Source organism: Melozone crissalis, unplaced genomic scaffold, assembly GCF_028551555.1.
Source record: "Melozone crissalis strain CALT ecotype California unplaced genomic scaffold, PUWL_Pcris_2 ptg000176l_1, whole genome shotgun sequence".
Classification (NCBI taxonomy): Eukaryota; Metazoa; Chordata; class Aves; order Passeriformes; family Passerellidae; genus Melozone; species Melozone crissalis.
This window is the reverse complement of record NW_026535943.1, coordinates 1-15,378: the sequence shown is the minus strand read 5'-3', so window position 1 is coordinate 15,378 and position 15,378 is coordinate 1. Positions and strand designations below refer to the sequence as shown.

General features: G+C 41.4%; 1 protein-coding gene across 1 annotated transcript in view; it reads right to left on the bottom strand.

Annotated features, from left to right (window-relative positions):
- TASOR2 (transcription activation suppressor family member 2) overlaps positions 1 to 10,125 on the bottom strand; it is a 40,222-nt gene extending 30,097 nt beyond the window's left edge. Inside the window, exons 1-7 of the mRNA XM_054293653.1 lie at positions 10,079 to 10,125; positions 7,974 to 8,066; positions 6,522 to 6,646; positions 4,977 to 4,996; positions 3,656 to 3,773; positions 1,564 to 1,664; positions 13 to 116 (exon numbers count right to left, since the gene is read on the bottom strand). Coding sequence (XP_054149628.1) covers positions 13 to 116; positions 1,564 to 1,664; positions 3,656 to 3,773; positions 4,977 to 4,996; positions 6,522 to 6,547 — 369 coding nt within the window. The 5' untranslated portion in view covers positions 6,548 to 6,646; positions 7,974 to 8,066; positions 10,079 to 10,125. The remainder of the gene's footprint in view (positions 1 to 12; positions 117 to 1,563; positions 1,665 to 3,655; positions 3,774 to 4,976; positions 4,997 to 6,521; positions 6,647 to 7,973; positions 8,067 to 10,078) is intronic.
- Between the last annotated feature and the right edge of the window lie 5,253 nt (positions 10,126 to 15,378).

Genomic DNA, 15,378 nt, shown 5'->3' with positions numbered 1-15,378 from the left:
ACAAACACTCACCAAGTCCTTCTCCTTCAGCTTCTCCAGCAGCAGATCCATTTTGGGCTGATCCCTGTGGGAGATTTCCACCTCGTAGAGACTGGAGTGAACGCCCTGGAAGCAGACTGGGACAGGAGGGGTTGGGGTGGGGATGGGGATCGCCATGGCTCCGTCCCAGGACGGAGATGGAATTGCTGGGGGCACTCCAGGAGCAATTCCTCTGGTTCCTTTCATCTCCCACACCCAAATGCTCTTTTTCTTTCCTCTTTTCCCATCTCTGAATATTCCTTTTCTTCCTTTTTCCATCTCTAAATATTCCTTTTTATTCCTTTTCCCATTTCTAAATATTCCCTTTTATTCCTTTTCCCATTTCTAAATTATCCCTTTTATTTCTTCTCCCATCTCTAATATTCCTTTTCTCCTTTTTTCATATCTAAAACTTCTTTTTATCCTTTTCCCATCTCTAAAGTTCCTTTTATTTCTTTTCCCATCTCAAATGTTCCTTTTCTTCCCTCTTTTCACATCTCTAGAATTCCTTTTACTCCTTTTTCCGTCTCTGATTTTTTTCCTTTTATTCCTTTCCCATCACTAATATTCCTTTTATCCTTTTCCCATATCTCAAAATTCCCTTTTATGCTTTTCCCATCTCTAAAATTCCTTTTATTCCCTGTTTTCCATCTCTGAATATTCGTTTTATTCCTTTTCCCATCCCTAATACTCCTTTTTATTCTTTTCCCATCTCTAAAATCCCTCTTGTTCCTTTTATCTCCCACACCCAAATGCTCTTTTTCTTCCTCTTTTCCCATCTCTGAATATTCCTTTTATTCCTTTTTCCATCCCTAATATTCCTTTTTATTCTTTTTCCATCTCTAAAATTCCTTTTGCTCCTTTTCCCATGTCTGAATATTCCTTTTCTTCCCTTTTTTCCCATTTCTAAAATTCCTTTTCTTCCTTTTTCCATCTCTAAATATTCCTTTTTATTCCTTTTCCCATTTCTAAATATTCCCTTTTATTTCTTTTCCCATCTCTGAATATTCCTTTTCTTCCTTTTTCCATCTCTAAATATTCCTTTCTATTCCTTTTCCCATTTCTAAATATTCCCTTTGATTTCTTTTCCCATCTCTGAATATTCCTTTTCTTCCCCCTTTTCCCATTCCTAAAATTCCTTTTCTTCCTTTTCCCATCTCTAAATATTCCTTTTTATTCCTTTTCCCATTTCTAATATTCCCTTTTATTTCTTTTCCCATCTCTAATATTCCTTTTATTCCTTTTTCCATCTCTAATATTCCTTTTCTCCTTTTTTCATATCTTAAAATTCCTTTTATGCTTTTTCCATCTCTAAATATCCCATTTTATTCCTTTCCCATCTCTAATATTCCATTTTATTCCTTTTCCCATCTCTAATATTCCATTTTATTCCTTTTCCCATCTCTAAATATCCCATTTTATTCCTTTTCCCATCTCTAATATTCCATTTTATTCCTTTTCCCATCTCTAAATATCCCATTTTATTTCTTTTCCCATCTCTAATATTCCATTTTATTCCTGGAAATCGGGGTGTTTCACACCCACCTTCGTTCTCAGTGTAGTTTTTTTTCCCAAATGCGGCTTCTGGCAGCTTTTTCCTCAAGTCAGACAAGCCCATGACGTGTCTGATGTCCAGGCTGGGAGGCCTGGGGGGATAAAGCACAAAAAATTCAGGATTAGGGAGAGCTGGGGGTTCTGTGTGACAGTGGAACCCTGGCAAAAGTTAAAGCTAGAATCTAAAATGTTCGGCTTTGTGCTTTCCCAGATCAACCGCACCTGCGTAAGCAGCGTGATAAATTATATAATCGTTAGATGTGATGATTGTTTAGTAATTAAATGTAATTATTATATAACCATAAGAAGAATAGTGAGAAACTATGTTGGAAATTCAGAGAGGGGCTAAATTTGTGTATACAATAGAACAATATAAGTTTAATAATTAACATGAAAGTTCTGTAACGATAGAGTATAAAACATGATCATTTGGGATGTGTGGTCAGAGTCAGATTTGGGTTGAATATCCCCCGATTCCCAGAGCTCTTAATGAAAAGCACAGCATATAATCCCTGTGATTATGTGTTTTGGAACGTTAACATGTGGAGCCAAAAAAAGCTCTGGAAAAGGAGCAGCTCGCTCAGGATCCTGCGTGCAAACCCTGGGAATCACAAATCCGGGGAGTTCAAAGCCAGGGTTGGAGCGATCTGATTCAGTGGGAGGTGTCAGAACCGGATTATTCCGAAGCATTTTTAATTCCTCATCCAACAGCAAATTCCTGACTGCCCCAACGTGAAGGGAGCTCCAGCAGCGAAGGGAGCAGGCAGGAAGAGACAAAAATGGGTTTGAGAAACCAGGTCTGGGTTCTGGAACCAGGTTTGGGTTTGAGGAACCAGGTTTGGGTTAAGGAACCAGGTTTGGGTTCTGGAACCAGGTTTGGGTTAAGGAACCAGGTTTGGTTCTGGAACCAGGTTTGGGTTCTGGAACCAGGTTTGGGTTAAGGAACCAGGTTTGGGTTAAGGAACCAGGTTTGGGTTAAGGAACCAGGTTTGGGTTCTGGAACCAGGTTTGGGTTAAGGAACCAGGTTTGGGTTGAGGAACCAGGTTTGGGTTAAGGAACCAGGTTTGGGTTCTGGAACCAGGTTTGGGTTCTAGAACCGGGTTTGGGTTCTGGAACCGGGTTTGGGTTAAGGAACCAGGTTTGGGTTCTAGAACCGGGTTTGGGTTCTGGAACCGGGTTTGGGTTATGGAACGAGGTTTGGGTTCTGGAACCAGGTTTGGGTTCTGGAATCAGGTTTGGGTTCTGGAACCAGGTTTGGGTTGAGGAACCAGGTTTGGGTTAAGGAACCAGGTTTGGGTTCTGGAACCAGGTTTGGGTTAAGGAACCAGGCTCAGCTTGAGAAATCAGGTTTGGGTTAAGAAATGAGGTGGAGTTTAAAAAACCATGATTTGGTTAAGAAACCAAGTTTGGGTTAAGAAGCCAGGATTTGGTAAAGAACCAGGCTCAGTGTGTGAGCCCAGCTCAGTGTGCTAAGCTAGGCTCAGGTACATAAACCCAGCTCAGTGTGCTAAGCTAGGCTCAGGTACATAAACCCAGCTCAGTGTTCTAAACCCAGCTCAGATAATTAAACTCAGCTCAGTGTGCTAAGCCCAGCCCAGCCCAGCCCCACTCCCAGCTGTGTGGGCACGGTGCCCGCGCAGTGCTGAGCCTGGCTCAGGGTTCTAAGCCCAGCTCAGGGAGTTAAGCCCAGCTCAGGGGTGGCACTCACAGCTGTGCGGGCACGGTGCCCGCGCTGTGCTAAGCCTGGCTCAGGGAGTTAAGCCCAGCCCAGCCCCACTCACAGCTGTGCGGGCACGGTGCCCGCGCTGTGCTAAGCCCGGCTCAGGGAGTTAAGCCCAGCTCAGGGGTGGCACTCACAGCTGTGCGGGCACGGTGCCCGCGCTGTGCTAAGCCCAGCTCAGGGAGTTAAGCCCAGCCCAGCCCCACTCACAGCTGTGCGGGCACGGTGCCCGCGCTGTGCTAAGCCTGGCTCAGGGAGTTAAGCCCAGCTCAGGGGTGGCACTCACAGCTGTGCGGGCACGGTGCCCGCGCTGTGCTAAGCCCGGCTCAGGGAGTTAAGCCCAGCTCAGGGGTGGCACTCACAGCTGTGCGGGCACGGTGCCCGCGCTGTGCTGGCTCCTCAGGCCGATGGTGCACAGGCGCCGCCCCCCGATGCACAGCTGGCCCCGCCACGGGCACGGCGCCGGCGCCGACTGCGGCTCTGCACGGGGAACGGGACAGAACGGCCCATGGGGAACACAGAAACACAAACCAAACCCACAGCCTCAAACCCAAAAACCCCAAACGCCAAAAATCCCAAACCCCACCCGAAAAACCACGATCCCAACCCCAAAAACCACAATCACAACCCCAGACCCAAAAACCACAACCCCAAACCCAAAAACCCCAAACCCTACCCGAAAAACCACAATCACAACCCCAAAAACCACAACCACAACCCCAAAAACCCAAAAACCACAGCCTCAAGCCCAACAAGCCCAAAAAACCCCAAACCCGAAATCCCCAAATCCCAACCCCAAAAGCCCAAATCCAAAAACCACAAGCCCAAAGCCAAAATCTAAACTCAAAACCCACCACCTCAAACCCAAAAACCCCAAGCCCAAAACCTCCAAATCCAAAAACCTCAAATCCACAAACCCAGCTCAAAAAACCACAACCCCAAGCTCCTAAACCCAAAACCCACAACCCCCAACCCAAAAACCTCAAACCCAACCCAAAAAATCACAACCCCAACCACAAACTCCAAAACCACAACCACAACCCCAAAAATCCCACACCTAAACCCACAACCACAATCCCAAAAACCACAGCCTCAAACCCAAAAAACCCCAAACCCAAAACCCCAAAACCCAACCCCAAAAGCCAAATCCAAAACCGACAAACCCAAAAACCGCAAGCCCAAAGCCAAAATCCAAACTCAAAACCCACAACCTCAAACCCAAAAACCCCAAGCCCAAAAGCTACAACCCCAAAAACTCCAAACCCAAAAACCTCAAATCCACAAGCCCAGCTCAAAAAACCACAACCCCAAGCCCCTAAACCCAAAACCCACAACCACAAACTCAAAAACTACGGCCTCAAACCCAAAAAACCCCAACCCTAAAACCCAGATTCAAAAAACCACAACCCCAAGCCCCTAAACCCAAAACCCACAACCCCCCAACCCCTAAAACCCAAACTCAAAAACCGCAACCACAACCCCGAAAAGCCCAAACCCAAAAAACCACAACCTCAAACCCAAAAACCTCAAACCCAACCCAAAAAATCACAACCCCAACCACAAACTCAAAAACCACAACCCAAAAAATCCCACACCTAAACCCGCAACCACAATCCCAAAAACCCCAAACCCAAAAACCCAAACCCCAAAACCCCAAACACCCCAAACCCCAGCAGCTCTTACCTTGGTGGTTCTGCTCCGCTCTGGAGAGAGAGATCAATAAAAAAAGAAAATATTCAGAGATGGGAAAAGGAATAAAAGGAATTTTAGAGATGGAAAAAGAATAAAAAGGAGTATTAGGGATGGGAAAAAAATAAAAAAGAATTTCAGAGATGGGAAAATAAGGAAGGAATATTTAGATATGGGAAAAGATGAAAGAAAAAAAAACATCTGGGTATGGGAAAAGAGGAAAGAAAAAAAAAAACATTTGGGTATGGGAAAAGGATCAAAAGGAATTTTAGAGATAGAAAAAGAATAAAAAGAATAAAAAGGAATATTAGGGATGGAAAAAGGAATAAAAGGAATATTCAGAGATGGGAAAAGAAATAAAAGGGAATATTTAGAAATGGGAAAAGGAATAAAAAGGAATATTTAGAGATGGAAAAAGGAAGAAAAGGAATTTTAGAAATGGGAAAAAGGGAAGAAAAGGAATATTCAGACATGGGAAAAGGAGCAAAAGGAATTTTAGAGATGGAAAAAGAATAAAAAGAATAAAAAGGAATATTAGGGATGGAAAAAGGAATAAAAGGAATATTCAGAGATGGGAAAAGAGGAAAGAAGAAGAGCATTTAGGTATGGGAGATAAAAGGAACAAGAGAAATTTTACAGATGGGAAAAGAATAAAAAAGGAATATTAGGGATGGGAAAAGGAATAAAAGCAATTTTAGAGATGTGAAAAGAGGGAAGAAAATGAACATTAGAGATGGGAAAAGGATAAAAGAAATTTTAGATACGAAAAAAGGAGAAAAGGAATATTAGAGATGGGAGAAGAAATAAAAGGGAATATTTAGAAATGGGAAAAGGAATAAAAGGGAATATTTAGAAATGGGAAAAGGAATAAAATGGAATATTTAGAGATGGAAAAAGGAAGAAAAGGAATTTTAGAAATGGGAAAAGAAGGAAGAAAAGGAATATTCAGAGATGGGAAAAGAAATAAAAGGGAATATTTACAAATGGGAAAAGGAATAGAAAGGAATATTTAGAGATGAGAAAAGGAATAAAATGGAATATTTAGAGATGGGAAAAGGATAAAAGGAATTTTAAGATATGAAAAAAGGATAAAAGGAATATTACGGATGGGAAAAGGAATAAAAGGAATATTGGAGATGAGGAAAGAAATAAAAGGGAATATTTAGAAATGGGAAAAGGAATAAAAAGGAATATTTAGAGATGGAAAAAGGAAGAAAAGGAATTTTAGAAATGGGAAAAGAGGGAAGAAAAGGAATATTCAGACATGGGAAACGAAACAAAAGGGAATATTTACAAATGGGAAAAGGAATAGAAAGGAACATTTAGAGATGGGAAAAGGATAAAAGGGAAAATTGGAGATGGGAAAAGGATAAAAAGGAATATTAGTGATGGAAAAAGGATAAAAAGGATTTTAGGATGGAAGAAGGAACAAAAGGAATATTAGAGATGGGAAAGGAATAAAAGGAACATCAGTGATGGGAAAAGGAAAAAAGGAATTCCAGGGCAGGGAGGGGAGCAGAGGGCTCTGGGTGTCCTTACGGGCGTGGCGGGGCCGGCGCGGGCATCTCCCGGGGCGGGCGGTACTGGCAGGACAGCAGCACGTACGGGCACACCTGGCGGGGCCGCTCGGCCGCCCCCGCCCCGCTCACCTCGTACACGTAGTACTGGGGAGAGAGAGAAACAGCTGTGGGATATTGGGGAATAATCTACAGGAATGGGAATTCACCCCGCTCACCTCATACGTGTAGTACTGGGGAGAGACAGGGAAATATCCATGGGATATTGGGGATAATCCATGGGGAACGGGGAATTCACCCCGCTCACCTCGTACACGTAGTACTGGGGAGAGACAGGGAAATATCCATGGGATATTGGGGATAATCCATGGGGAATGGGAATTCACCCCGCTCACCTCGTACACGTAGTACTGGGGAGAGACAGGGAAATATCCATGGGATATTGGGGATAATCCATGGTGAACGGGGAATTCACCCCGCTCACCTCGTACATGTAGTACTGGGGAGAGAGAGAAACAGCTGTGGGATACTGGGGATAACCCATGGGATAATGGGAAATTATCCCGCTCACCTCGTACACGTAGTACTGGGGAGAGAGAGAAACAGCTGTGGGATATTGGGGATAACCCATGGGGAACAGGGAATTCACCCCGCTCACCTCGTACACGTAGTACTGGGGAGAGACAGGGAAATATCCATGGGATATTGGGGAATAATCTACAGGGAATGGGAATTCACCCCGCTCACCTCATACGTGTAGTATTGGGGAGAGACAGGGAAATATCCATGGGATATTGGGGATAATCCATGGGGAACGGGGAATTCACCCCGCTCACCTCGTACACGTAGTACTGGGGAGAGACAGGGAAATATCCATGGGATATTGGGGATAATCCATGGTGAACGGGGAATTCACCCCGCTCACCTCGTACACGTAGTACTGGGGAGAGACAGGGAAATATCCATGGGATATTGGGGATAATCCATGGGGAATGGGAATTCACCCCGCTCACCTCGTACACGTAGTACTGGGGAGAGACAGGGAAATATCCATGGGATATTGGGGATAATCCATGGGGAATGGGAATTCACCCTGCTCACCTCGTACATGTAGTACTGGGGAGAGACAGGGAAACAGCTGTGGGATATTGGGGATAACCCATGGGGAACGGGAAATTCACCCCGCTCACCTCATACATGTAGTACTGGGGAGAGAGAGAAACAGCTGTGGGATATTGGGGATAATCCATTGGATAATGGGAAATTACCCCGCTCACCTTGTACACATAGTATTGGGGAGAGACAGGGAAATATCCATGGGATATTGGGTATAATCCATGGGATAATGGGAATCATCCATAGGGAACAGGGAATTCATCCATGGGGAACAGGGAAATCATCCATGGGATACTGGGAATCTCATGGGAAAAGGGCAATCCCTGGACTCCCTGGCCAAGGGCCCCCCCCGGCGTACCTGGCTGCTCCCGCTGGACACGTGGCAGTCGTAGCCGGGGGAGGGGCAGGTGGAGCTGCTGGGGGAGCTCTCAGGGATGGCTCTGACCTTGCCCTGCACCAAAAACACATCCCAAGCGTGAAATCCATCCCAAAAATCCATCCCAAACATGAAATCCATCCCAAGCATGAAATCCATCCCAAAAATCCATCCCAAACATGAAATCCATCCCAAGCGTGAAATCCATCCCAAAAATCCATCCCAAACATGAAATCCATCCCAAGCATGAAATCCATCCCAAAAATCCATCCCAAGCGTGAAATCCATCCCAAAAATCCATCCCAAACATGAAATCCATCCCAAACATGGAAATCCATCCCAAAAATCCACCCCAAGCATGGAAATCCATCCCAAACGTGGAAATCCATCCCAAAAATCCATCCCAAACATGAAATCCATCCCAAAAATCCATCCCGAGCATGGAAATCAATCCCAAGCATGAAATCCATCCCAAAAATCCATCCCAAACATGGAAATCCATCCCAAACGCGGAAATCCATCCCAAAAATCCATCCCAAGCATGAAAATCCATCCCAAAAATCCACCCCAAGCTTGGAAATCTATCCCAAAAACACATCCCAAGCATGGAAATCCATCCCAAAACTCCATCCCAAGCATGAAACCCATCCAAAAATCCACCCCAAGCATGGAAATCCATCCAAAAATCCATCCAAGCATGGAAATCCATCCAAAAATCCATCCCAAGCATGAAATCCATCCCAAACATGGAAATCCATCCCAAAAATCCATCCCAAACACGGAAATCCATGGAATCCATTCCAAAAATCCACCCCAAGCATGGAAATCCATCCCAAAAATCCACCCCAAACGCGGAAATCCATCCCAAAAATCCATCCCAAGCATGGAAATCCATCCCAATACCACATCCCAAACATGGAAATCCATCACAAAAATCCACTCCAAGCATGGAAATCCATCCCAAAAACACATCCCGAGCATGGAAATCCATCCCAAACGCGGAAATCCATCCCAAACGCGGAAATCCATCCCAAAAATCCATCCCAAACATGAAATCCATCCCAAAAATCCATCCCAAACATGAAATCCATCCCAAAAATCCATCCCGAGCATGGAAATCAATCCCAAGCATGAAATCCATCCCAAAAATCCATCCCAAGCATGAAATCCATCCCAAACATGGAAATCCATCCCAAAAATCCATCCCAAACACGGAAATCCATGGAATCCATTCCAAAAATCCACCCCAAGCATGGAAATCCATCCCAAAAATCCACCCCAAACATGGAAATCCATCCCAAACATGGAAATCCATCCCAAAAATCCATCCCAAGCATGGAAATCCATCCCAATACCACATCCCAAACATGGAAATCCATCACAAAAATGCACTCCAAGCACGGAAATCCATCCAAAAACACATCCCGAGCATGGAAATCCATCCCAAACGCGGAAATCCATCCCAAACGCGGAAATCCATCCCAAACGCGGAAATCCATCCCAAAAATCCATCCCAAACATGAAATCCATCCCAAAAATCCATCCCAAGCATGGAAATCCACTCCAAATCACCTCCAGACAGAAGGAATGGGAAAAAAAATAAAATTAAACATCCCAAAATTCCTGAAATTCCAAGGAAAAATGGGAATTTGAGTTTCCATCCCACCAGAACTGCGGGCAGCAAAATCTCAAATTCAAAGAGAAATTTCCAATCTCAGGAGTTTGGGGTTGGAATCAGCTCCAGAGAGAAGGAAGGGAAAAAAATCCTTAAAACTTCCCAAAATTCCTAAAAATCCAAGGAAAAACTGGAGTTTGAGTTTCCATCCCACCAGAATTATGGGATGGAAACTCAAACTCCAATTTTTATTTCAATAAAAATAAAGAGGAAAATAAAAATAAAAATATAAAAATAAAATAAAAATCAAGAAGAAAAGAGAAATAAAAAGAGAAAAATCCAACGTGAAGAGTTTGGGGTTGGAATCAGCTCCAGAGAGAAGGGGAAAAAAATCCTTAAAATTCCCAAAATTCCAAGGAAAAATTGGATTTTGGAGTTTGATTTCTAGAGAATAAAAACATTTGGGTTTTACCTTGATGAGTTTACAGATGACAATAAATCCTGATTTTCCCTGGTGCCAAGGGCAGTCGGAATATTTGGAAATATAAACCCCTGAAAACAATGAAAAAATGAATTATTTGTTAGCAGGGAAAGATATTCCCAAAAAATCCCAGAAAAAGGTGGAATTCGGGCTCTTTCCATTGATTTTTTTTTGGATTTTCATTAGGAGAAAATGAGAAATATTCCAAGAAAATGAGAAATATTCCCAAAAAAATGAGAAATATTCCAAGAAAATGGGAAATACTCCATGAAAATTAGAATTATTCCCAGAAAATGGAAAAAAAATCGAAGAAAATGGGAATATTCCAAGAAAAATGAGAAATATTCCAAGAAAATCAGTTCTTGGGTAACAAAGGTTGGGAATATTCCAAGAAAAATAAGAAATATTTCAAGAAAATGAGAAATAGTCCCAGAAAATACAAAATATTCCCAGAAAATTAAAAATATTCCCAAAAGAGGAGAAATAATATCAGAAAATAAAAACATTCCCAGAAAATGAGAAAATATTCCCAAAAAAATGAGAAATATTCCAAGAAAATGAGAAATATTCCATGAAAATTAGAATTATTCCCAGAAAATGGAAAAAATGTGAAGAAAATGGGAAATATTCCAAGAAAATGAGAAAATATTCCCAAAAAAATGAGAAATGTTCCAAGAAAATGGGAAATATTCCATGAAAATTAGAATTATTCCCAGAAAATGAGAAATAGTCCCAAAAAAATGAGAAATATTCCAAGAAAATGAGAAATATTCCCAAAAAAATGAGAACTATTCCAAGAAAATGGGAAATATTCCATGAAAATTAGAATTATTCCCAGAAAAAGGAAAAATGTGAAGAAAATGGGAAATATTCCAAGAAAATCAGTTTTGGGAATTTGAAGAGAATTTGAAGGACTTTTATTCCCAAAATGGGAATTTTGAAGGAATTTTGAAGGACTTTTTATTCCCAAAATGGGAATTTTGAAGGAATTTTGAAGGAGTTTTATTTCCAGATTGGAAATTTTGAAAGTATTTGAAGGAATTGCATTCCCAGAGTGGGAATTTGGAAAGAATTTTGAAGGAGTTTTATTCCCAAAAATGGGAATTTGGAAGGAATTGCATTCCCAGAATGGGAGTTTGGAAAGAATTTGAAGGAGTTTTTGAAGGAGTTTTATTCTCAGATTGGAAATTTAGATGGAATTTCATTCCCAAAATGGGAATTTTGAAGGAATTTTGAAGGAGTTTTATTCCCAAAATGGGAATTTAAAGGAATTGCATTCCCAGAGTGGGAATTTGGAAAGAATTTGTATGAAATTCCTTCAAATTCCTTCCAAATTCCCAGACTTTTATTCCCAAAATGGGAATCTGGAAGGAATTTGAAGGAGTTTTATTCCCAAAATAGGAATTTTGAAGGAATTTGGAAAAGGAATTTGAAGGAGTTTTACTCCCAGAATGGGAATTTGGAAAGAATTTGGAAGGAGTTTCATTCTCAGAATGGAAATTTGATGGAGTTTTGAAGGAATTGCATTCCCAGAGTGGGAATTTGGAAAGAATTTGGGAATGGGAAAAATGGGAAATTAGAAGGAAATTTATTCCCAGAATGGAATTTGGAAGGAATTTCTGAAGGAGTTTTATTCCCAAAATGGGAATTTGAAGGAGTTTCATTCCCAGAATGGGAATCTGGAAGGAATTTGGAAGGAATTTGGCAGGAATTGAAGGAGTTCCATTCCCAGAGTTTTGGGAATTTGGAAGAAATTCTGAAGGAATTGAAGGAGTTTATTCCCACAATTTTGGGAATTTGAAAGACTTTTATTCCCAAAAGAAAGAATTTGAAGGACTTTTATTCCCAAAATGGAAATTTGAAGGAATTTTGAAGGAGTTTTGCATTCCCAAAATGGAAATTTGATGGAGTTTTGAAGCTGTTTTATTCTCAGAGCGGGAATTTGACAGGAATTTCTGAAGGAGTTTCATTCCCAGAATGGAAATTAGGAAAGAATTTGAAAGAGTTTTACTTCCAGAGTGGGAATTTGAAGGAGTTTTATTCCCAGAATGGGAATTTGGAAAGAATTTGAAGGAGTTTTATTCTCAAAATGGGAATTTGAAGGAATTTTGAGGGAATTTCATTCTCAGAATGGGAATTTGGAAGGAATTTGAATGAAATTCCTTCAAATTCCTTCCAAATTCCCAGACTTTTATTCCCAAAATGGGAATTTGGAAGGAATTTGAAGGAGTTTTACTCCCAGAATGGAAATTTGGAAGGAATTTCTGAATGAGTTTCATTCCCAAAAATGGGAATTTGGAAGGAGTTTTGAAGGAATTTCATCCCCAGAGTGGGAATTTGAAGGAGTTTTGCATTCCCAGAATGGGAATTTGACAGGAATTTCTGAAGGAGTTTCATTCCCAGAATGGAAATTCGGAAAGAATTTGAAGGGGTTTTATTCTCAGAGGGGGAATTTGAAGGAATTTGAAGGAGTTCCATTCCCAAAATTGGAATTTGAAGGAATTGCATTCCCAGCATGGGAATTTAGATGGAATTTCACTCCAAGAGTGGGAATTTGGAAGGAATTTTGAAGGAGTTTTGCATTCCCAGAATGGGAATTTGAAGGAGTTTCAAAGGAGTTTATTCACAGAGTGGAAATTTAGAAAGAATTCGAAAGAGTTCATTCCCAGAATGGGAATTTGGAAGGAATTTGAAGGAGTTTTATTCTCAAAATGTGAATATGAAGGAATTGCATTCCCAGAATGGGAGTTTGGAAAGAATTTGAAGGAGTTTTTGAAGGAGTTTTATTCTCAGATTGGGAATTTAGATGGAATTTCATTCCCAAAATGGAAATTTGATGGAGTTTTGAAGCTGTTTTATTCTCAGAGTGGGAATTTGACAGGAAATATCTGAAGGAGTTTCATTCCCAGAATGGAAATTAGGAAAGAATTTGAAAGAGTTTTAGTTCCAGAGTGGGAATTTGGAAGGAATTGAAGGAGATCCATTCCCAGAGTTTTGGGAATTTGGAGGGAATTTGGAAGGAATTGGAGGAGTTTATTACCAGAATTTGGAAGGAATTCTGAAGGAATTCTGAAGGAATTCTGAAGGAGTTCCATTCCCAGAGTTTTGGGAATTTGGATGGAATTCTGAAGGAATTGGAGGAGTTTATTCCCAGAGTTTTGGGAATTCTGAAGGAATTGAAGGAGCTCCATCCCCAGAGTTTTGGGAATTTGGGAGGAATTTGGAAGGAATTCTGAAGGAATTGGAGGAGTTTTGAAGGAGTTCCATCCCCAGAGTTCTGGGAATTCTGAAGGAATTGGAGGAGTTCCATCCCAGAGTTTTGGGAATTTGGATGGAATTTGGCAGGAATTGGAGGATCTCCATTCCCAGAGTTCTGGGAATTCTGAAAGAACTGAAGGAATTCCATTCCCACAGTTTTGGGAATTCGGAAGGAATTTGGATGGAATTTGGCAGGAATTGGAGGAGTTTTGAAGGAATTCCCTTCCCAGGGTTCTGGGAATCCCCCCCAGCCGGGATTTACCTTGGGCAGGGTCCCCCAGGGCGCCGCTGTCGCTGCTGTTGACTCGGAGCCCGCTCTGGCAGACCCGCTGTGCCTGCAGCAACAGGGAAAGCTCATTTTCCACCTTTGATCCAGGAAACATTCCCAGGAAATGGGAAACATTCCCAGGAAATGGGAAACATTGCCAGGAAATGGGAAACATTCCCAGGAAATGGGAAACATTCCCAGGAAATGGGAAATATTGCCAGGAAATGGGAAACATTCCCAGGAAATGGGAAATATTGCCAGGAAATGGGAAATACTGCCAGGAAATGGGAAACATTCCCAGGAAATGGGAAACATTCCCAGGAAATGGGAAACATTGCCAGGAAATGGCAAATATTGCCAGGAAATATTCCCAGGAAATGGGAAATATTGCCAGGAAATGGGAAACATTCCCAGGAAATGGCAAATATTGCCAGGAAATATTGCCAGGAAATGGGAAACATTGCCAGGAAATATTGCCAGGAAATGGGAAATATTGCCAGGAAATGGGAAATATTGCCAGGAAATATTCCCAGGAAATGGGAAACATTCCCAGGAAATATTCCCAGCAAATCGGTTATTGGGTGATAAGGGTGCTAATATTCCCAGGAAATCAGAAATATTCCCAGGAAATCAGAAATATTCCCAGGAAATCCGAAATATTCCAAAGAAATGAGGAATTCCAAGTAATTCCAAGTAATTCTGAATAATTCCACTGGCACCAAGGAAAATTCCTTTTTCTCCAATCAGATCTGCCCTTAAAACCCCCAGGAGCCAAAGAAATAATTCCAAATAATCCCAAATAATTCCAAATATTTCCAAAGAATCTCAAAGAATTCCAAAGACCCACGAATAATTATCCCAAAGAATCCCAAAAAATTCTATTTCATTTCAGTGGCACCAAAGAAAATTCCTTTTTCTCCAATCAGAGCCATCCCTAAAACCCCCAGGAGCCAAATAATCCCAAAATTCCAAATAATCCCAAATAATTCCAAAAAAATTTCTGATCATTCCAGTGGCACAAAGGAAAATTCCTTTTTTTCCAATCCGATCCAGATCTAAAGACCATCAGGAGCCAAAAAATCCCAAATAAACCCAATAATTCCAAAGAATTCCAAATAATCCCAAATAATTCCATTTAATTCCACTGGCACCAAGGGAAATTCCCTTTTTTCCCATCAGATCCATCCCTAAAACCCCCAGGAGCCAAAGAATCCCAAAGAACCCCAAATAATTTAAAATAATTTAAAATAATTCCAATAAGAATTCCAATAAGAATTCCAATAAGAATTCCCAATAATCCCAAATATTTCCAAAGAATTCCCAAGAATCCTAAGGAATCCCAGCTAATCCCACTGGCACCAAGGAAAATTCCTTTTTCTCCAATCAGAGCCATCCCTAAAACCCCACAGGAGCCAAATGAATAATGCCAAATAATTGCAAATAATTTCAAATAATTCCAATAAGAATTCCAATAAATCCCAAAGAATTCCAAATATTCCCAAGGAATCCCAATGCAAAAAGGAAAATTCCCTTTTTTCCCATCAGATTCATCCCTAAAACCCCACAGGAGCCAAATAAATAATGCCAAAAAATTGCAAATAATCCCAAATAATCCCAAATATTTCCAATAAAAATTCCAAATAATCCCAAAGAATTCCAAAGAATTGAAGGAATCCCAGCCAATCCCACTGACACCAAGGAAAATTCCCTTTTTTCCCATCACAGCCACCGCAAATCCCCCAGGAGCCAAAGACTCCCAAGGAAC